The 22,969-nt window shown below is 43.8% G+C and overlaps 1 protein-coding gene across 1 annotated transcript in view; it reads right to left on the reverse strand.

Moving 5' to 3' along the window:
* The window catches only part of LOC139655520 (receptor tyrosine-protein kinase erbB-4-like), a 134,226-nt gene that overhangs the window by 50,326 nt on the left and 60,931 nt on the right, over positions 1-22,969 (reverse strand). Inside the window, exons 7-16 of the mRNA XM_071532956.1 lie at positions 22,321-22,462; positions 21,343-21,456; positions 18,775-18,901; positions 17,546-17,619; positions 16,512-16,602; positions 13,632-13,837; positions 10,833-10,965; positions 6,761-6,854; positions 4,654-4,808; positions 1,611-1,655 (exon numbers count right to left, since the gene is read on the reverse strand). Of these exons, the coding sequence (XP_071389057.1) occupies positions 1,611-1,655; positions 4,654-4,808; positions 6,761-6,854; positions 10,833-10,965; positions 13,632-13,837; positions 16,512-16,602; positions 17,546-17,619; positions 18,775-18,901; positions 21,343-21,456; positions 22,321-22,462 (1,181 nt within the window). The remainder of the gene's footprint in view (positions 1-1,610; positions 1,656-4,653; positions 4,809-6,760; positions 6,855-10,832; positions 10,966-13,631; positions 13,838-16,511; positions 16,603-17,545; positions 17,620-18,774; positions 18,902-21,342; positions 21,457-22,320; positions 22,463-22,969) is intronic.

The raw sequence follows: 22,969 nt of genomic DNA on the forward strand, positions 1-22,969 counted from the left end.
GATGTGGAAGAGAGAGAGAAAGATAGATGGGGATATAGGGAAAAGGAGAGACATGGAACAGAGAGAAAGAAGGATTGGGATATAGGGGAAAAGAGAGACGTGAAGAGAGAGAGAAAGAGGGATTAGGATATAAGGAAAAAGAGAGACATGGAAGAGAGAGCAAGAGGGATGGGGATATAGGGAAAAAGAGAGACGTGGAAGAGAGAGAAAGAGGGATGGGGATATAGGGAAAAGGAGAGACATGGAAGAGAGAGAGAAAGAGGAACAGGGATATAGGGAAATGAGAGATGTGGAAGAGAGAGAAAAGAGGATGGCAAGAGTGAACAGAGAGAGAAACAGAGAAAGACAAAGTAGGAAGAGAGAACAAAAATCTGCAACAGATGAAGAAGAAAGAGAGAAAGAGAGACAGAAGAGACAGAGGAAAGAGAGAAATTAACATATAGCAGGCTGGGAAGACAGAAAGGAGGAGAGAGAAAGAAAAACTAGAAAACTAAGCAAAAAACAAAGGATGAGAGAAAGGGGGAGAGTGAGACAGATGAGAGAGAGAGAGTGAGACAGAAAGAGAATGAGACAGAGAGAGAGAGAGAGAAAAGAGAGAGAGAGAACAAGGTACGAGACAAGGGAAGGGACTTCTTTAATTAGGAGGAAAAGTTTCATGGCAGCAGCAGCGACGGTGGGGTCAGGAGACGAGACGGGGGAATAATGCCATTATAAGAGCAAAAGAACGACTTGGGGACCGGAGACTTTGGAAAAGCCTCCCACAGGAAATAAAAAAGCACTCATTCTGTTTCCTCTCTTTAGAAGGAGCTCAAGACCCCTTTTTATGGGTTTGCTGGTTTGGTTAGATTCTAATAACCTTGTTACTCTTTTGAAATTGCTTTTATTGTGTAAATCACAAGTATTTTTTTTAATAGAGGTGCTGTTTTTCCAGGCCGTTAGGGTTGTGTGGTCTCCTCTCTTGAAAATACTTTGGAACTTTATATCTAAATCTTGCATACATAAAAGCATAGTAGTAGTAGTAATAGTAGTTATAGCAGCAGCGGTACTAGTAATAGCAACTACTACTACTGCTACTATTGTAATCGTACTGTAATAATGATGGTATTAATACTTAGAATTCATTGGTGAAGCAATTTTCAACACTAAGTGACACATTCTATGAGGAAACTAATTGCTGCTTCTGGGTGAAAACCTCATACCTCCAAAATGTCAACTTTTCAGGAACTAAGAAAAAGGCCTTTTAGCTTGATTATCATTCATTTTTGAGTTTATCTGATGGGTTTTGAAAAGGTTTCCTCAAGGTTTCCACAAGAGAATTTCCTCAACCTACAGAGGTCCATGCAATCCTTCAATAGAAGGCAAAAACTGAAAATCACCAAGACTTGAGACACAAGATTTCACATGACAACAGCAAAATTAAGTAGTAATAGCAATACAAAATGTAAAAAATGAGTACAAGGCAACAATTATTTTATACAAATCTAAGTTAATAACTATCAAATGCAAGTTTATAAAACAAATTTCTAATATGGACTTAAATGAGCAGTAGCAGCACCTAATGGCAGGATCCTAATCCTACATTACAAATAAAGTATCCTGAGTTGTCTTACCTGTCCATCACTCCAACACAATCTTGGAGCCTCGGCCCGACGCACCTGCAGGGCAGAGAAACCAGGAGGTTCACCCATTAAATCAGGCTCAGGTTATGAGTAAACCTCTTGTTGTCTTTCCTCCATGTCAATCACCTGTCACTGGGTAGGGACCTGTGGAAAATTGAATCCCAAGCACGGCTGACCGCTTGTCAGTATGACAGGGGGAAGCATTCGGTCGGGGGGGGGGGGGGGGGGGGGGGGGGTTGTTCTTGTTTGTTTCATGTCATGTGATATTTAAATGGATCTTGGCCTGAGAGAATCTACAAAATGAGGCAGCTGGAATGCATTGTTTACTTCTCTAGTTATTGCCACAAAGACAATAAATGAATAGTGACTATAGGGGCAACTACAACATGTTTCATCATCCTCAGCCACCTTAAATCACCATAGACAAACAGTCCATTCTCTATTTTATGCTAGGTATGGATGATTTGTGAATGTTGTGGGGACGCCTGACAAATCTGGGGGGCAAATATAGATAGATATGTATCATCATTGATTTCTTTATTGTGATTTTTGTGACCAGAGAACACCTTCCAGTTTCTGGCCAAAGTCATAAACCATTGGGCAAACATTGGAAAACAGTCAAACATCACGATCAAAGAAAACTAAGGCGCCCTTTCACTATGTATTAATAATTAACATGCCTTTAATAGGGTGGCAAAGTGACAAGGATACTTAGAAATATTACAGAGGCTTTTTTTTTTCTTTCCTTTAAGCATCTGTCCCTCACTTCACTTTCAAAGCTGAAACATAAAAGCGAAGCTGAAAATTATTGGGTGTGATGTTGCGGACTAGGTGTAAGTCTAAGTGCCGGTGCAATGTCAGGCCAGGAGTCATGTAGATTAGTGTATTCTGGGTTGACAGGGTTTACTACTGAGCCTTCTGGGGGTGTTGCAGGCCTAGTTCAGCAAAACAGCTGTGATAAAACCAATGGAAAAACACACTGCCTTCCACCTGAGGTTGAAATTCCATACACAGGTGTACAGTGTAAAAGAGCACTTTACATTGGAGCTGTGATATCCTTGAGAGTACATTATGTACTGAGTAGACTTCCATTAAGCTTTTATATAGTAGCTCTTATTATTCTGTGATCTTCTTCTTCTTTCTGTGAACAACGCTTTTCTATACAGTGAATGAAGGCCATTGCGGTGTTAACCATTTTTGATTTTGATGCAGAAAGAATGACTTTGACTTTTGACTTTGATTCGGTGCCTCTTAGCACTGCTTTTGTCTACAACAGTCGAATCCGCTGGAAGGTAGTCTTGATAACGAGTTGATCAGTGAGAAGTGGAGGTTTCTGCCATAGGTAGGCAGCAACTGATTAGAGCGGACTGTTGGCTGCTCATTAATTCCAGCTCCTTGAGTGGGGGACTTTGAACAGCAGGATAGACACAGAAGAGCAGTGTGTGAGTGTTTGGGTGTGTATGTGTGTGTGTGTGTGGAAGTGAGCGCACACCTGCATTTGTGTGTGTGTGTGTGCACGTGCATGCAAGACAGAGCAAATTACACAGCAAATTAGGGGAGCGAGCTAACTTTGGAATTGAATCCGCGGCGACCGCGGCTCCTCCAAAGCCACTGCGTTGTCAATTAAATGGCGCACCAAATAGCTAATTAGCGAGCAATCAGTGTCTGTATCCATTGTGTGTATGTGAGTGTGTGAATGTGTGTGAGTGTGTGTGTCTGTGTGCGTTTTCTGCACACTTTTCTTCCTGGATTAACTTGAGAACAAAGGAGTTATCTGACTGACAGTGAACAGTGCGAGGCAGGTACATTCTCTCCTTATCCAAGAGTGCCTTTAATGGGTTTTATTGCCTTTAGTTATTTGATACCTAACAGCATACTTTCTATCTTTCTAGTATTTGTTATATTTCTCTATCTCTGCCTCTGCCTTGATGTTACTCCACAGCACCCTGTGAGGGAGTGGGGCTAAGGTGACATGGCAAGATAGAGGCGTTGTCATGCCGACGGCACCTCAGTGTTTGCAGAGTCAGGAACATGCTTGCCTGTGTGTGTGTGTGTGTGTATGTGTGTGCAAGCTGTCATACAAAGACACCCAGATGTAAGAGAGAGAAAAGAGAGGTAAGGGATGCAAGGAGAGAGAGCGAGGGAGAGAGAAAAGAGAGAAGAGAGAGACTACAACCGTCAAAGGAGTCTTGTCATCTGCCATCTATCCCCTCCTCCCTCTCTCCCACCCCTCTTCCCTTCTCCTTTCAGTTCCACTTTATCTCCCCTCCATTCTTTATCCCTATTTCCCTTCTCTCTCCCTCCGTAGCTCTTAACCCCCTCCCTCTCTCTGTAACTCCCTCCTTTCGTTAAAGCCACACTCGGCAACTTTGTGATTCGTCACTTCCTGGGCAAGGAGAAGATTTCCCATCGATGAAAATACCCAACGGCAAAATTTAATTTGGGCAATTAGAGCGAATCTATGGCATCTCAATTAAGGATGATGGGACGCTCTTCTCTGTTGCAGCCCCAATTAGTGATTTAGGCTGATAAGGTAGCTGCATTTTTGCATTAAAATCTTGTGTAGAGTAGCTTTAGCTCTCAAGCATTTTCTCTCCTTACTCCCCCCCTTGCTACCTTTCCTTTCTAGCTCCCTCCCTTTTCCCACTGTCTCTCTGCACCCATCCCTCTACCCATAGTTCATCTCCACTGCAGTCCACATGGCCCCAAGGGTCAATGCATTCTGCCCCTGACAAAAGGGCCCCCAGGATCTCGCCACAGTTCGGGGGAGTCTGGGCGCTGGAAGATTGAGTCATCTTCTTCTTCTCTTTATTTCTCTTTCTCTCTTTCTGTTTCTCCATGGGAGGGAGGCACTGCATGGCTGCGAGGCCAGTCAGTGGAATATTCGCGATGCTTTCAACGACATGAAAGCACATATATACACTCGGGATGAAGTACGAAGACGAGCAAGCGCTTAAAAGAAATGCACTTTTTTTTTTTTACACACAGACACACATCTCCATCTGACGCCCCCCCCCCCGACTCCCTTTCTTACCCCTGGGTGCAGTTGGCATGGCAGGGGTGGCATTCGTTGTTGGCCTTGGCGTATTTGAAGATAAAACTATTGGCCCCCTGCACGCCGTCGGGGCACTTCTTGACGCAATTGGGTCCGTCTTTGAAGTGGAGACACTTTACACACTGGTCTGGGCCCTAGAAGCAGAGAAGGAGGAGGAGGTGGAGGAGAGGACGGGTTAGAAAGAGATGGGGTGATGAGGAGATGGGGAGGGCGGAGTATGGGGAGGAAGAGGTGGATGAGGGAGAAGCAGATGAGAAGGAAGAGGAGGAAGAGGGGAGAACGAGAGAAGCGAGAGGGAAAGAAGGAGAAAAACAAATAATATAGCAGACAGAAAGAGAAAGAAAAAACAAAATGACAGCCAAAGAGGGAACCAGAAAAGAACAAGGAGAAGGGCAGGAGAGAAGGGGAAAAAAATGGAGATTGAACAGGAAAAAAAGGAAATGAGAGCAGAAAGAGACTTGAACAGAAGGAAATACAAACCTGGCGAATCATGTCAATTTGCTCGCTCCCCCGCCGCAGTTACTGTAGCTAGCAGAACCCACATGGATTTCATTCAGTGATTTATAATGTCTTGAACAAAATTGCCTAGAGTGTATTCCGCTGCACCCCTGTTCAAATTGGCAAAATGCATAAGGAATCAGGTCGTGTCAAAGTACAGCGCACCGAATGTGATGGAGGAGTTGACAAGTGGTAACCGAGCATGAACTCAAATGCTCCGGGATTATGAATAAGTAAGATGGATAGCAGTGTGTGTGTTTTTGTGTGTGTGTGTGTGTGTGTGAGTGTTTGTAGTCAAAGAGAGGGAGAGAAAGCGGGCATGTGTACTGTATATGTGCGTTTGTTTTTTGGCATGTGTCAGGGTGTGTGTGTGTGTGTGTGTGTGTGTGTGTGAAAGTGTGAGTGTGTGTGTGTGTGTGTGTGTGTGTATTGATGATTTTTGCATGTATGGGTGTGTGTGTGTATGCATGCATATGTGTCTGTGTTAATGCATGAGTTGCTGTCTTTCGGGCGCCGGGGGTTTTGACACTGCGCTGTATTGCTAACGATGGGCATGGTGACCTGATGGACAGCTTCTCACACTTTGACACATTTAGACAGCCACCATCAATAAACATTATGCTCACTTTGTGTGTGATTGTGTGTCTGTCTGTGTGTGTGTGTGTGTGTGTGTGTGTGTGTGTGTGTGTATAAAAATGTCTGAATGCATTCAAGGATATCTTTGTGTATGTGGTATGTGTGTATTTGTGTGTGAGCGCCTGTGGATGATTGACTCTGGTGTTATTTACTACTGAACTGTGACCAGCATCCCAAAGTCAGAAGCCTCTGTGCATTCCTGAGGAGTCTCTCTCTTTCTCTCTCTCTCTCTCCATCTCCCTCTCTCTGTATCTTTCTCTCTCTCCCTCTCTATTTCTCTCTCTCTCTCTGGGGACAGCCATGAAAGGTTACTCACACAACTACTGAAATTCCACAAAACAGGTCATGCGACACATGAGGAACCAGATACAACTTTCTCTATCGTAACACCACAAACTTTAAAGTTACTCTCCATAGCTTACGGTGTACAGTAATGCAAGTGATTTAGTCTCACCTTGGACTGCGGAAGCCTTGAATGACAAAGGAGTATGCTTGTGTGTTCATGTGTTCGTGTGTGCTTGCGGGTGTTGGTGTGTATCTTAAGTGGCATTTTAAAGGGAAATTCTAACATTTTGGGGAGCCAAGGTGTGATTGGATCAGAGACTCTTAAGTGACTTTACGGGAAGGTCAGAAAGCAATCTCAGTTTGGTGTGTGTGCGTGTGTGTGTGTTTGCCAAAAGCATGCCTCCTACAGTAGCCAGAGTAGTTCATCATCCCTCCTATTAACCTACCATTCACCTTTGCAAACACAACACCTATATCCTCTGAATTTCTTTGCGCAAAGAGACACACTACCCAAAAATAAGTTGGAAATCCATTACAACATGCAGAAGATCTGAGACTCTCTGGCACAGAAAAATGAGAGGAAGCCTTTTAATCTAAAAGGGAGAAAGTACGGTCATGCAAATGGTGAGCCCGGCCCTGCTTTAAAGTGGATTCAGGAGGGTCTTACCTGGCCGAGACAAGTCACAGTGTTCCCATCCATCTTCTCGCATTGGCTGTCACACTGCAGGCACACAGAACCGTTGGCAAACTCACGCACCTCCCTGATAGAGACAGATAGATAGATCGAGATAGAGATGCATGTATTATAGATTTGAGAGCGCAGCCACATTGAAATATTGATTAAGGGCCTACAGAAAGGGGGTTTTGAAGTATGCTGTGTGCATATGAACACATGCTCTACATAGGAGCCTTTTGATTTGCACACAACTTGTGACGCAGCACCATAAAAGCGAGGTTAAAGCTTCACTCGCTCATGCCCATCTCCATCCTTCCTTGCACTGCCTGTTAGTCTGCCCAGTGGAAGAAGGGCACACGGGGGCAGTGAGCTGCCTAAGACTATTTGATCAAGTTAAAGGCTTAGTACGGTCAATATGCTAACAGAGAGGGCCCATGAATAATGAACAGCTTTTTAAATCATGGGCAAACACTAGGGGACGCATGGAGGGAGTTATGATGGGAGGCAGGCAGAAAGGGAGGAGCTGGAGGGAGGAGAGGAGGGAAGGAGGGAAGGGAAGGATGGGAGAGAGGCCAGGAGGAGGGCAGGGACAGAAGTTTGCTTTGGACAGGGGGGGGGGGGCTTGTAAGACAGGGGGGTTTGGGAGGATGAGAGGAAAGGAGGTTAAGAAAGGTAAGCACAGGAGGGAGAAAGAAAAAAACGGAAGTCAGGGAAATTTGCTCTTCATTCTCTTATCAAACCCACGACTCCCTGCGGTGTGCGCTCAAGGGAAGATCCACCATACCACTGATTTAGTCAGCTGGAGCACTGTGTGTAATTCATGATGGTCCTGTTTAACTTGGACTTCCAAAAGAATAGAGGTAAACAATGGAGCTCAATATTGGGTTTATACACCGCAATTACACCGGCAGAGAAGCTGCACATCGCCTCGGGCTATACTGTGTGTGTGTGTGTGGACGCGCCCCCATCGATAAATTCCTCTTTTGTTTGTGTCCAAATCAGCACATCATCTTCATCTTTGAAGTGTGTTCTCTCTGGTGAGCAGAGGCTGGCTGCTGTCAATAGCAACCGTCGCCGATCAAAAACACTTTTCACATCAGAGAGATCGATCGGCCCGATGCAGAGGACAGACGCTCTCAGAGGAGGATTCACCCAGTTACAAACGAGTCCTTTCTCACAGTAGAGGGATAATGAGAGAGTGTGTGTGTGTGTGTGTTTTGTTTATATGTATGTGTGAGGCTGCTAGCGTTTTAAAGCATGGAGAGGAGATTCAACGGATTCCTTCTTGTGAGCTGTTTTTATATGATCTCATACTGTGAAATCTGGATCTCCTGCGGGTATGGTGCAATTTTATGCATTTTCATGGGCGGTGAATTTCGGATGAAGATCTTTTAGACTTTGTGGTTCTAAAAGTTAGAATAAACGAAAAGACATATCCTGACACTCCCAAGTTCAACTGTATCACATTAAAATGCAATGAAAGTGAAGATTAAATCCCAGATTTCCTGTTGCCAAGCTCTAATATCATTGCATTTTTGGAGAGGCTTAATGGTTTGTTGTGTTCACAGGAGTTCCTCTCATACAGCCAAACACATCACAGGGTGCCCCTTTTATAAATAACGTTTTCGATGGACTCAAAGGAACCTGCCGTTGCTCTCCTTTACATTTCCTCTCGTCTTTCTTTCCCTCGTTCAAAAATAAATTAGATTTCTCTTCTGGAAGCTCTGTCCAGGGGAATCCTTTTGAAAGCGGCTGGGGCGGTGGAGAGATATCTCTTTTGTTGGATGGGTAAAAAAAAAAAAAAAAAACATGGAGGAGAAAGGGTGGGAGACAAAGACCTCGGCAGCGGTGCTCTCTGGGGTCATTTCCATTCCGTCGAAGCCGTTCCTCCTGATTGGCCCCCTTCACGGCTGGGCGTGTGCACCGGCGCCCCGTCGGGGGACGGCCTGATGGGGGATTAGCCCTGTTTTAGCAGGAATTTAAGCAGGACTGTGGCCGCCATTCAGACCTCCAAACCTCTGGCAAGCCGCAGCCCAGCCAACCCACAAGAGCAACTTTTTTAATTAAACACTTTCAACGCCTCTCTAATCCGCTTCCTCCTTTTCCGCCCCCAATGGACACCATCTCAGACATTTTCTTTTCCCCCCTCACGCTCCTTCTCTCTCTCTCTCTTTTTCTCTTCCTTTGTTTTATTCAACAGACGTATAAACTGAGGGGAATTAGCGCCGTTCCTCATTAAGAATGGAGACGTACAATGAGGGCGAGCCGAGGAATCTTAAGGTTTAAAACCATTAACCTGAAAACATACTTAATGAGCTAACACTGAATTCTATAGAGATATACAATGCAGTACAATGGATACAGAACAAAGGCAGATATTTAAGTCAATCTATGCTACACCAACCCCAAGACACTGGAACTAACCTTTTAATCTAATGAGGACAATGGCTCAAAAAGGTAGAGGTGTGAAAACATATTCCTTTAACTGTACACAATGGTTAGAAATGTCCTGCTGCACATTTCTATGTGCAAACTGAACTAAACTAAATAAATGGTTTGAACGGATTCTCGAGCGTGTTTCATATTTTTAATTAGCTTGGACATCAGGTCAGTTAACCATCCAGGCAGCGGAGAAACACACGTTTGGATGCTACTGCTTTGTGCAGACAATCAGGATCCTGTTTGATACAGAGCCATTGTTTTGCTTTGACTTAATTGACTGTCAGAGAGCGTACACAGTCAGCAGCGACAAAGTTTGAGAACAGGCAAAGAGCAAAGACTGTTTATAACTGAGGTGGTACTGTTTCAAAAAGTTACCCTTATTGATTTATCTGGATCTGGCGCATGGCGGGTGGTCATTTCTGACCCCGGGGGAAAGGTTTTGGTTCAGGACAGCGACACAGAGCAAGAAAACAAGCTTGCAGAAGGTTACTTACTATGCACTCCAGTGACTGACAGTATTTACAGTATATATGGAAGCAGCGTGCCGCAGCCGCTCTCCGCCACGCGCCTTTCCCTCGCTAGTGTTCTTCAAAGCTTTCGCTGTGAGCTGTTTTTCCCGGCAAACTTCAAAGCTCCCCTCCCACAAACGGCGCCGGGGAAGGACCGGCAACAAGTCAACATGACCGAGGGTTGCTCGCTCTCTCACACACACATACACACACACACATAGACACACACGCGCACTCCCTGCTCCTCCTCCTTCCCCCCCCGGGAAAAAACACTAACTTGACATCACCGCCGGCGAGAGTCATATTTATCTTGCGGCAGACGCTGCCGGTACATTCTTATTTTAGATGGATCTTTTCAAGTGTTGTGATTCACAACGTCTCCTCGTTCATTCATGAGTAGCACAAGAGGCTGGAAGCTACGACTACAAAGATGTGTTTTTTCCCCAGGTGAATCAGCACTGGTCTTTTTGATGTGCCTCTCTGCGGCATAAAGCGATGACCTGAATGCAATTATCCTCGGTGAAAACAGAACATCAGTGGATTGCGAGGACGCTCTAAGGGCCCGCGTCGCAAATGTCAGTCATTTCACAACTCAGTGCAGTAAACACTCATCTTTGTCAGCGCAAATGGGCCACAGAAGCAACAGTTCTATCTATGTTATGCGATATATTAAATCCAAACCGACCCGGGACAATGGATGTTACATGTAGCCGAAAGATATTCTTTTAGCTGTTCACTTGTTGGGAATTCCTTATTGGTACATCTCATTACATTCATGCTATGCCAACTGCCAATTAGACTCTCCTCCTCCAGAGCCCTTGCGGATATTTTGACTTCATTCTCTGCATCAGAGCTGTTTAAACTCGTTTTATTTCCTCTGATTGTAATGTATGGCTGTATGCGAGGTAATTACTGCACTCTCAGGGATCTGTAATGATCTGATGTACAGGAAAATGCTCATTTTTTGATGAGCTTCACAGATTTCTGCCAAGTCAAGTCAAATCAAACATACTTACACAGCACTTGTGTAACATAAATAAACAAAATGGAAAAAAGGGGGCATGAAGAAAGACAGAAAGCAAGAGATAAAATGGACAGAACGGACTCCTCACCCGTCAAAGAGGTTGCAGGACTCCACGCAGATGCGGCCGCGGCTGAAGTATCTGCAGGAGAGACACTGGTTGGGCCCCGGGCCCCAGCAGCCGGCGTCCGAACACATCCGGTCACACACCATGCGCTGCTGGCCTGTTGAGGGGGAGGAGGGGTAACATGTGCATGAATGGTCGAACACGCTCACACACATGCTCAGAAGCATAGTACACATACAGACATACATGCACAGACACATACGGGCCCGGGGATACAGACCGACACACTTAAGTGTGTCGTGTACTATATATATTGTTTTACTCTGTGTGCCTGTGACTTATAAGCCACAGGCACACAGAGTAAAATGATATAAATAGCACATGAGGGAGAAAACTGTTCTGGACTGACCAGTAATTCAGGGGGAGAAAGTGAAAATTATCTAATAACAAGGTGTTATGAACAACCTAATTTACAGGTTGGAAGTGTCTGTGTGTGTGTGTATGCTTACCTATCGCTGCGTGTGTGTGTGTATATTGGCATCTATGCTTGTAAGCCGTGTGTGTGTGTGTGTGTGTGTGTGCTCAGTTATGCCAGTGTGTCTACCTGTGCATTCATGCCTGTGAGTTAAGTGAGTGTGGGTGTTTGGGTGTCCAGGCCTGTGTGTGTGTGTGTGTGTGTGTGTGTGGGCTGTGTGACAGTGCATCAGTATTCCCCACACCTCCGCCATTAAAGACCGCCGCAACCAAAACCCTGATCCTCTTTCCAGTGGAAGCATAACAATCAATGCTGCTGCTGTTCATCAGACTCGGGCCTGTCCTCCGGCCGGTGAGTGACACCCGTGTCGCCCGGCGGGGGGCCGGCCCCCGGTCAATGGTCGATGGCGGATGTGTGTGTGTGGGGGGGTAAGCCTAATGAAGAGGCCTGTGTAGGGGCCCATCGATCGATCTCTGACACAGACTGTGCTCTCATTAACTGGCTAATGATATCAACCGCAACCGCAGAAAAACTACGGTGGCCCATGTCTGTTTCTGTCTCCTTATCTCTGTCTCTCTCTCACACTCTCTCTCTCTCTCTCTCTCTCTCTCTCTCATTCCCCTTTTCTCAATTCAATTAGCTTTATTGCCACAACAAGCAGAAACTGACAGAAACATGACAAACATATTAAATTCAACAAGAACATTAACCAAGAACGCAATATATCTGCATGTCCTTAGGTTATTGATGGATAATAATGATAGTATCAATATTTATATTTATTTGCAATATTAATATCTTTTTCTCAATCTCAAACTACCAGTCAAAAGTTTGGACACATCTGATTGAATGTACTATGTTTTTCATTATCTTAAAGCCATTTTGATCTAAAGGCTTCTGCTTAAATGCTTGAAATTTGTTTCTTAGACAAATATAAACAGTGAAGTTGATGCCTATGTATAAATTTCTTTCCAAAGCCTTTGCCTTTCCATCAAGGCAAAGAGCAGCTACTTTAAAGAATCTAAAATATAAGATAGTTTTGATTTGTTTAACACTTTTTTGGTCACTGCATAATTCCATTTGTGTTATTTCATAGTTTTGATGTCTTTAATATTATTCTAAAATGTGAAAAATAGTAGAAATAAAGAAAAATGCGTGTGTCCAAACTTCTGACTGGTAGTGTATCTCACACACTTTTCCTCCCATTAATGAGTTAATTCCAATTAACTCTCTATCTCTTGCTCTCTGAGTGACACATCGCGGTCAGTTTCCTGCATCTGCAGCTAAGCCACATGTAAACTATCCATCATTCCATCAGGAGTCCATTTCCCTGTGTCAGACAGCGAGCTTAATGCACCTCTGTGCTGCTAAGGCACTGCTAAGCTCAGTGTCTCTAAAAAAAAAAAAAAAAACACACAGGATGAGTAATTTCCACACACAACCCCCCCCCCGGCCCTCTCCCGCACACACACCCCAACCTGAAAACCCTTTGATAAGCACTTTGTTCGAAGCGAGCTGAATCAGGGCTTTCATGGCCACGGGGCGAGGGAGGCCAGTGATGCCGTTGCCATGGAAACGTGCATGTGTGTGTGTTGGGGGGCTGGATTTGCTGAGATACGCGGGGCATCCGAGTTTGGAATTAATTGGACTAATGGGAGAGAAAATAGGAGAATAGAGAGAATAGAGAGAGAGAATAGGATAACTTAATAAGTGTTTGCTTAACCTTTGTATTTGGGTAAAGATAGAGGAGTATATGTGTGTATGTGTGTGTTAGTGTGTGTGCCTACATGTGCTTCCTCATGCACCTTTGTACATGATTACATAGGAGTGTTTGTTTCTGTGTGTGTGTACGTCAGTGTGTGCACGTCTGCATCTTTATCACAACTTTATATATAAAAAGTTTCATTCCAAAATGTGATATCTACATTTAAAACAGTGACACCTGACTGGTAGGACAAAAGGAAAACAAACAACATGCCTGGTAAAACTTTAAATTGATCCTTGCTACTTTAAGTGCTGGGTTGACTAAACGATACCACTTTTACATAATATTTTAAAGATATTCAATTAAACAGTTTCAGCCCAAAACACTGTATATCTGTTTGGGAAGAATGTTGCCAACTGAAAATTCATTAGTCAATATTGCAAAAGCTAAAAGATCTTAAGACTTAAGACAACTTTAATAGTAACCTGCAATGGGCTTTGGTTCCATGTGATTTTGTCAGAGTACGAGCAGATTTTTTGCAAACGGTGAATATCTCAATTTGGGAATGAAACTCAATTATTACTCAATTATAAATTCTGAAGTTCAGGTCCTGATTTTTCACGTTGGCACACTTCACACTCACTGCATTCCTTGGGGTCTCGGTTGTTGCGGATGAGGACTTTCTGGCTGGGCGTCCTGAACAGCGAGGTCCAGTTGACGGTGTTGTAGAAACACAGGCGGCTGTTGTTGAAGATGTAGACGCTTCCGGCGCTGATCTCATCCAGCGACTGGAACTGCAGCGAGGAGATCCAACGCTGCTTCAGGATCAGCAGAGAGATACCACTTCCACTGCAGGAGGAGAGAGAGAGAGAGAGGGAGGAGAGGAGAGGAGGAGGGAAAGGGAAAAAGATGAGAAGGCCGAGGAGGAGGGAGAAAAGAGAGAGCATGAGAGAGAGGAGAGGAGAAAGAGGAAAGAAGGGAGTAGAAGGTGAGAGAGGGAGAAAAGAAAGAGGGAGGGGTAGGAAAGAGAACGCAAGAGAGGAGTGAAAGACAGAAAGGGGAGGGAGAAAGACAGGAAAAAAGATTCAGAAAAAGAGACAAAAAGCATGTGAGATGCCATAATGAGCAAGGACCAGGACCAGGGAGAGTGAAGGAAACACAGAGTAAGAGGATGATGGAGGAGGAAGAGGAGGAGGAAGGATAAAGGAGAAGGAGGAAGAGGAAGAAGGAGGAGGAGGAAGGAGGAGGAGGAAGAAAGAGGAGGAGGAGGAAGGAGGAAGGAGGAGGAGGGAGGAGTAGGTAAAGGAGGAAGAAGGAGGAATGAGGAGGAGGAGGAGGAAGAAAAAGGAGGAAGAGGAGGAAGAAGGAAGGGGGAGGGAGAGGAGGAGGAGGAGGAAGAAGGAGGAATGAGGAGGAGGAGGAGGAAGGAGAAAAGAGAAGGAGGAGGAAGAAAAAGGAGGAAGGAGGAAGAGGAGGGAGGAAGGGGGAGGGAGAGGAGGAGGAAGAGGAAGAAGGAGGAATGAGGAGGAGGAGGAGGAGGAGGAGGAGGAAGGAGGAAGGGGGAGGAAGAGGAGGAGTATGGTGGAGGAAGAAGAAGGAAGGAGGAGGAGGAGGAAGAGGAGGAAAGGCAGGAGGAAGAAGGATGAGGAAGGACGAGGAAGAAGGAGGAAGGACGAGGAAGAAGGAAGGAGGAGGAGGAACGAGTAGGAAGGAGGAAGGAGGAGGAAGAAGAAGGTGGAGGAAGGAGGTAGGAGAAGGAGGAAGGAGGAGGAGGAAGAAGGAGGAGGAAGAAGGAGGGGGAAGGTGGAGGAAGGAGGAAGGAGGAACGAGTAAGAAGGAGCAAGGAGAAGGAAGAAGGTGGAGGAAGGAGGTAGGAGAAGGAGGAAGAAAGAGGAAGAAAGGAAGGAGGAAGAAGGAGGAGGAATGAAGGAGAAGGAAGGAGCAGGAGGAAGAAGAAGATGAAGGAAGGAGGAGGAAGGAGGAAGGAGGAAGAAGGAGGAAGAAAGGAAGAAGAAGAAGGTGAAGGAAGGAGGAGGAAGGAGGAAGGAGGAAGAAGGAGGAGAAAGGAAGAAGAAGAAGGTGGAGGAAGGAGGAAGTGCTGAATGGCACTGCGATAGCGCTGAGGTGCGAGATCATCGCTGGCGTTTAGAAAACAAGGCCGGATCTCTTCTGACGGTGGCAGCCGATCCCTCCGATCTGCCACTTGTGAGCGAACACAGAACCTGTTATCAAAACAGCGCGAATCAAAGCCGCGTGACAGCAGCGCTTCAAAGAGGCTCCGCACAGAAGAACACAGACCGGCTGCTCATTAGCTCCAACCATGAGCGTCCCAACACAGGAGAACATGGGAGAGAGACACAGAGAGAGACAGAGAGAGAGAGAGGGAGAGAGAAAGAGAGACCTCATTCTGAACAAAGCCAGCTGAGAAGCAAAAGAGAAGTGTGTGTGTGTGTGTGTGTGTGTGTGTGTGTGTAATTGCACATGTGTGCCTGCTGCATATATGAGCAAAACCTTCATGTTGGATTCAAAGACGTGAAAAAAACATGACACAGAACATGACCCTCACTTCTCAGAGACAATGAATGGGACATAATTGGTGCCAAGACAGTGGTTCTCACTCTGCAGGGTCGGGACCCACGAGAAAATTTTTGGAATCTAAAAAACACCAATAATTTCCCTAGTATACAAATGTATTGTTTTTTAATGTGATGAATGCCCTTATTCCTGTGAAATAATGAATATTGATAGATGATAACTGATAGAAATTATCATGTGGTGCCAAAGTTCACCTTTCTGCCCATTTACACCGGCAACATGGAGCTCAGAGAAGGCATCACTTTGTTTTTTACTGTTGTGAGCTTCAGTACAAAAGGTTGAGAACAACAACAAACTTGGAAGAGAGCTAGCCTCAGTAGAGGAAGATATCTGGTACTCTGTGAACGCTCAATAGATAGAGAGATACAGCAGATGGAGTATGAATAGGTCTCGGCTATAACAGCACGCTATATTCTCAAAAAAAGTGAAGAGGGGCAGCGGGGTGGAAGACGGAAAGGTCACAGGTTTGATTCCAGGAACAGTTTGTCCATCAACAGCCACATTTCCTGTAAAAGCACCCTTGGCAAAGATCTGAACCTGCTCAAAAACTAAAAAGTGAATTTGAAAAATTTCTTCCAACAACTCTCAAAATAAAAAAAAATACTTTATTTTCTTTTTCAGGGGAATGCAAAATGGTTTAGAAAAATGCACCGATGCGTTTCAGCATGCCGGTCTTCCTCAAGATGCGATGCGATAGCCGGTAAGTGCCGCGGATTCATCAAAGACTTTCCTTTGCTATATATGGATGTACCATTCTCCAATGAGCCGCTATTATAACTTTGAGGACAAGAGAGAATTCTTAATCGGTGCTACTTAGGATGCTCTATTATTGAAAGGTTTTTCTCTGAGGATAATTTGGAAACGGCCTCTGACAGGGTCTCTGCTGTGTCTTAAGTGCATTAACATGCCCGGCAGCCTTCGCACGTACCTGTAAAGAGATCTGCCTCCGATGGTCCGCAGGTTGGAGAAAACGCTCAGATCCGTCATGTTCTCTGGCCAAGACTGGATGTTGAGGTAACCTAAAAAACAGAACCAACATGTGCTCACTAACAGCTTCATTAAAGCAATTATCTTTCCATTCTTTTAACAGTATGTAGACAGCAATCACATACTGTACTGTGATTGTCTTTATTCTTGTGTGTTAGTGTGTGTCTTTATTAATTGTCCAGTAAAAAAAAGAAGGGTGAGGGGAAAAAAAGAAAGAGGGTGGGGGGTATTTGATGAAGGAACACAAGAATCATGAGCGAGAAAGTACAAAGAATCCCTTTGTTTTCCACATCCAGATGAAAAGCATTGTTGCTTTTGGTCATGGAGTTTCTCTGCCTCTGTGAAGTTCAAGCAGAGAACCCATTTCTTTATAGGAAATGCGTTCGGAAGAGACAATATACCCTAATTAAAAGAATGGATTTAATATCCAGCATAATTTGTCCGGTTGCACTTGCCTTTAATGACAGATTATATCAAATCAGCATCTGTGGAAATGCACATTAAAGGGATAGAGCAGGATGTGGCAGGGCTAGAATGGCCATTTCTCTTTCTTATTGCTTGGGTTTTCATTATGAAAATGCAGTTTCACTCCATTAGCTGTTTGGCTCAACTGCAAGTCGCAGTTTAATATGACAAAAGGGTTTGTATCCGAGATATTGCTCATCCCTTAAGGCCTCTAATAGCCAATGAATAAATACACACACAAGCATGCCCACACACACAGCCTAGCATATGCACGCATGACTATACAGACAGGAATGCGCATACATATACACTATAATGTAATATATCCACTAATAACCTTTCCTGAGTTCACTGACAATAGAAAAAAGCATATATTTTCATTCTTCTTTGCTCTTTCTCCTCTTCTCTCGCTGCCTCAGAGAGCAAATAATTCATACACAGGCCGCGTAATAACATTGTTTTGTTTGGTCAATTTCTCCAAGGTGACCGCAGTGAAGCCCTCGCTCTCACCTGTGATCTCCTTCACAGTGCGGAACACATTGAGACGCTCAGGGTCCAAGGCTCCAATACCATGATACATGTCCCTGCAGTCGAAAAAAAAAAAGAAGAGCGAGAGAGAGAGAGACAGAGAGAGAGAGAAAGAGAGAGGCACATTGTATTTCGACTAAGCTGCAATCCTCATGATTTTCTGTCTTGTTGCAAAAAAGAATCACATATAGATGCAGTAAGACTTTATTTCTAAAAGGTTCTTTAGGTCCAAACATTTTTGAAAATTGTGAAAATATCCAGCAACGTCATGCATGTTAGAGACACTCTAAGCTGGGAGCTAAAGGGCATTTCACCGGTAGTTTTTAAGGGAAGAGAGAGTGTTTCTCATTCACCTTCCCATTTTTTCCCATTTTTTCCCATTTTCCCATTTTCCCAGCCAGAACGGGACTCTTGGCCACTACCCCTAAGTTTAACCTTTTTCATTTCAGTCATATTCTGAAATGATTGTATGATGCAATTTTTTATAAATGAGGGATCTGTACCATTTTACTGCATGGAAGTTTATTCTTTTAGGGTTTTAAAATTATGCCTGCACCAAAGGCTTAATGTTAAAGAGTTGGCAAGAACAAAACTAAAGGGACCACTCACTAATCACTGACTGCAGGCATTGAGTATTGCAGAACCAATGCATATTGAGCATATCAGGTTTGTTTTATCTTATTTAGGTGACAGATGGTTCCACTTTGCCATAGGATGATATGCTTATCTCATGATACAATTCAATATGCGATATGGGTTTCATGATTCAATGCAACCACGATATGATGCAATAAATAAAAGAGTTATGATTATTTCTGAGCCACAAATATTTCCTGTAATGGCATTGGCTTGCTAGAATGAAAAAAAGAAATTGAAAATGACATTACAAAGCGCAAATTGGGTTGAGAGATGATTTATGGGATATGAAAAAAATATAGAAACATTTCTACTATACAAATTTATTATCGTGCAATTTGTCTGATTTTTCTTAATTTTTTGTTTTTTTCTTGTAACATACCGAATAATCAGCCTGAAAATGGAAAATCATTTTTTGGGCTAACCGTTCACCAAGTCTGCAAGTAGGCATGGCTTCATTTTAAGGGGTCACAAACCAAAAAACTGCCCTAAACATGCATTAAAAGGAGGGACGTCTACTGTGGCTAGTATCTGCATGTGAAGTATCGTGCTTCAGACTGCATCATGGTACTTACCCTTTAATGCCGGTGATGAGGAAGATGAGGTTGCCGTTGATTTTGGTGCAGTTGACAAACTTATCAATGTTGCTCGCATCCACTGTTTGAGCTGTCTGCAGGCTGCCTGTGCCTATGCCATCGCACACTGACAAAACAGATGTAAACACACACACACACACACACACACACACACACACACATTATTCAAAAGGATTAAAATCTAAGTTGCTTTAGGTATGAAAAACCTACCTATCTCCACAGTGTCCTTGTACAGAAGAGACCTCATCCTGGCTGCCACTCTTGACTATTTGTCACTTTGATTCTCTATCCACTTTTATGAAAGTATATCCCTGCTTTTAACAAGAAATCCTCCTTTGGTGCATAGGCAAGGCCGTGGCTCCTCTCCATGCATTGGAATTCTTTTGATGACTCGGGAAAGCTCGGGCCAATCCAGAGCCAATTCCTCCATCTAATGAATTCATTACATCTGCATTAATTACACTTGCGGTCCAGTGTGAGCCAAGTGTTTCTGACAGAGGCGGAGGGGATGATGAATAAGGCTGGCATTAAGTGGTGTAACCAGTTTTTGATAGTGATTTATACCAGCCAATTCCATATCTGAAATGTTAATTTGTTATCATTTCCCACAGTTCCTTGGGCTATCCCTCATTAACCCCTCCCTGCTGCGTGACGATGTAATCAAGAGATTGGCCAATCGATGGATGCCACAGCCCATACGTGGAGTCTGACTAAGAAGAAAACTGTTGTCTTTACTCCTGAGAAAAGGGCAGAGCAGTTAACAACAAGCAGAGGGGGCTTATCCTCTGTATTAACTTAAGTGGTACTGTATTTTCCATTGTAGGAATTTATCTGATGCACTTATGCAAAGCGACTTACAATGACTCAGCAGATAATGGCACAACGTCTTGTTCAGGGACATTTGAACAGGATACATGGCTGCTGATTGATACACTGGCTGTTGTGGGGATCAAACCTGTGACCTTCAGTTACGCGACAGACTCTCAATCCCAATCAATATGTAATGGGTAGGTATTAGATATATACAGCTGTAACTTGAGATGGGGGGCAAAAAGAGCAGCATATGGCAACGTTTTCTTCCATAAATCAAACAAAAACAAGACTATAAATACGTATCAATATTTGTACCAAGCAACAACTGTACAATTTTTAAAACAAGAGCATGGAAACCTTATCATAAACTATTGAGAGCTTCAAAACTGGACTGAATGTAACGGGAGAGATGTATAAATCTGGGGTAGAGTTTAAATATATGGTAATATAAAGCTTACAATGGAAGCTGTGGGGGGAAACGTGGGCTCACATTTCAGAAGAGGATTAAGGTGATGTGATTACAGAAGTGGGTATTGCATGGCATTAGCGTGAAATTAAGGAAGATGTTGATTTTTTTTTTTTGGGGGGGGGGGTGGGGGGGTGTACATAGAAATCAATAAATCAGTTTTAAGTATATACAGTATAGTGTATAAAAGCAGTGCTCAGATTTTATCTGAGCTTTTTAAGTAATTCCTGTGGGCTACTGTTGATCCAATATCATCACTGTTAGCATAAAGCTATTAGATTAAAGTGGTTTAACTGCATAATGTCTTATACATTAGTACAGTGTAGTGGTAGTACAGGAAGTGAGGGAAGTGGAGGGAATGGATTTACTGTGTATTTGATACATGCTTTTCATTCTATTGAGTACAACTTCCACATTATACCCTGGACCCTTGCCCTATTGGCCACTCACCCCACTTCCCTCGACAGTTGCCACCATATTGTATATGCACAGCTGCAGAACAATGTATGTAGAAAGATATGTAGAATCTAATGTCCTATGTTGTGTGAAATTCTGTCTGTATCTCTGCACCAATGTTACTGAGACAAATGACTTATTTGGCAATTAAAGTGATTGTGCGATCCCATCGTCTTATATATTCCATTTGCAACAAGGCAACAGTAACAAATGATGCAGGGACGCCTTGGGCCAATCAGGAACAAGATGCATCATCACTCCAGGTTTCATCAAAATGGTAAATGGACTGCATTTATATAGCGCTTTTATCCAAAGCGCTTTACAACATGCCTACATTCACACACCGATGGCGGCAAACTACCAGGGTGCTGGTGCAACCATCAGGAGCAATTTGGGGTTCAGTATCTTGCCCAAGGACACTTCGACATGCGGACTGGAGGAGCCGGGGATCGAACCACCGACCTTCTGATTATGACCCACTCTACCTCCTGAGCCATAGCCGCCCCATCAAAATCGGACTGGTGGCGTAGCAGTCATGACCTTTCAAAGTTTAGTTTACTTGTAGCATCACCATCAGGTACCAGTAGTGTCTAAGGTATCATATTTGAGTTAAAAATGTTGACCTTTAATTATAGCAACGCCAATTAGTGCAATTTGTAAGGATATCTGCGAGTGCTTAGCAAGTTTAGTTTCAATTGGACTTATTGTCTAGGAGTTAAACATTTTGACAGTTTGAAGATGTATGTTGTTTGGAGGAGAAATTAGGTAAAAGTATTCTCACAACACCCGCAGGTCTAGACCACTGGGTTTACCTTTAGGGCAGATGTCAGTGCAGGGGTTGCACATCTTGATGCGGTTCTCCTCCACTTCCATCTTGTTGCTGGGACAGGCTCTCACACAGGAGTACTGGTCCACCACAAAGTTATCTGGCAGAAATGAAGAGGAGTTATTAGTATTAGCTGACTTTTACTTTAGTTGTTTGACAGTAGGGTTGTGCAGATATCAGATTAAATTAGAGTGCTGAAGAATTTTCTTAATATTAGAATCTGGCACCAAGAGTACTGCATGTAGTAAAATATAAAAAATAAAAGCAAAATGACTTTGTTTTCTGCCAATTTCACTTCCATTTTCACGGATTTTAGACTTTTAGAAATGGATTACATTTTAATCACGTTTGTGTAATGATCAAAAACTAATGGCTTAGGTCTATATTGTTCAGGAAAAGTAATGAATCAAATGGGTACTTGGTACTGCAGTGGAAAAGTGGCATCAGTGTATGCCTATTTGATGCTCAGTAGAACTTAAATGTGCAATGTATAGATGTAGCTTTTGTAGAAGTCTGACTTTTTTCTGCATGTTTGCTCAATTACTGCAGCAGTCTGGCTCCATCCACCCAAAAAAGTGGTTTGCTCTCTTTTCAGGTGTCAGAAGCTACAACAGATGGTCTAGCAACTAGTTGATTGAGAGGCGCAAGTGTTTAATGTTTCAGTAATTGGGCTCTACTCAAGAAATAATTGTCTACAGTCCTATTGCAGGATAGATAGAGGATAAATGCATAAATGGAGACAACAAAGGATACTGGATACTGTACAGACTACAGAACTTAATTATAAGCATCAAAACATCTATTTATGGTTTTAGTAATGGTACAACACAGGTGTTTACTCACTGTCTTGATTGTCTATGTGTGGTTAAGTGTGTGCATTTGAGTGTTTGCATGCGTATGCCTCTGAGTGAAGCGCCTGGTTTCCTTTTCGAGGGTTCGGTGGGCAGAACTGAGGCAGACTTACGTGGACATTTCTTGACGCAGAAGGCTCCATAGGTGTACTTGGCCTTGGGGTTGTGCTCCAGCTGAAAAGCTGTGCTGCTGTACACCAACTGCTGAGGGCACTGGGTCACACACGCTCCGCTGTCATTGAAATTGGTGCAGGCCTGCAGACAGCACACAACCAGAGTCAGCGGAGCCAGAAGATGCCGGTCGGAGGCCCCACGGGGGGGTGCATGGAGCAGTAAGTGAAGGAGGGGCGGAGGGGTGGGGGGGATTATTTTCTCACATAAGTCAATGTGAGTGAGGGAGTATTACGGCAGCATTTCATTTTTACTTCCGATCGTGAGTCGCGGGCCGGTCCCTCGTCTCTTTGAACGGCAAATGGGAGAAAAATTGGAGCCATTGATCCGAAGCTATGATCTGAAATGGTGAAATGTTTTCCCATAAACCTCTGGCGTGTTTTGTCGTCTGTGGCCACAGCCTAGCCTGAAACAGCCGTAATTGAATTGGATGAGCCTTTCTGTGAATTACAACCACAATATTGCCTCTGCCGGTGTGTGTGTGTGTGTGTGACGCGCACAAGTTCACGAAACAGGAAGAACTTGAGGTGATAAAAGGGATACTAATTGGAACACTGAATCACCAATTTGTTCTTTGATCAGAGGCGCTGC

This window comes from Centroberyx affinis, unplaced genomic scaffold (genome assembly GCF_046629955.1).
Source record: "Centroberyx affinis isolate AG114_WGS23_722 - 3 ecotype Tasmania unplaced genomic scaffold, CSIRO-AGI_Caff_v1 ptg002293l_1, whole genome shotgun sequence".
Lineage (NCBI taxonomy): Eukaryota > Metazoa > Chordata > Actinopteri > Beryciformes > Berycidae > Centroberyx > Centroberyx affinis.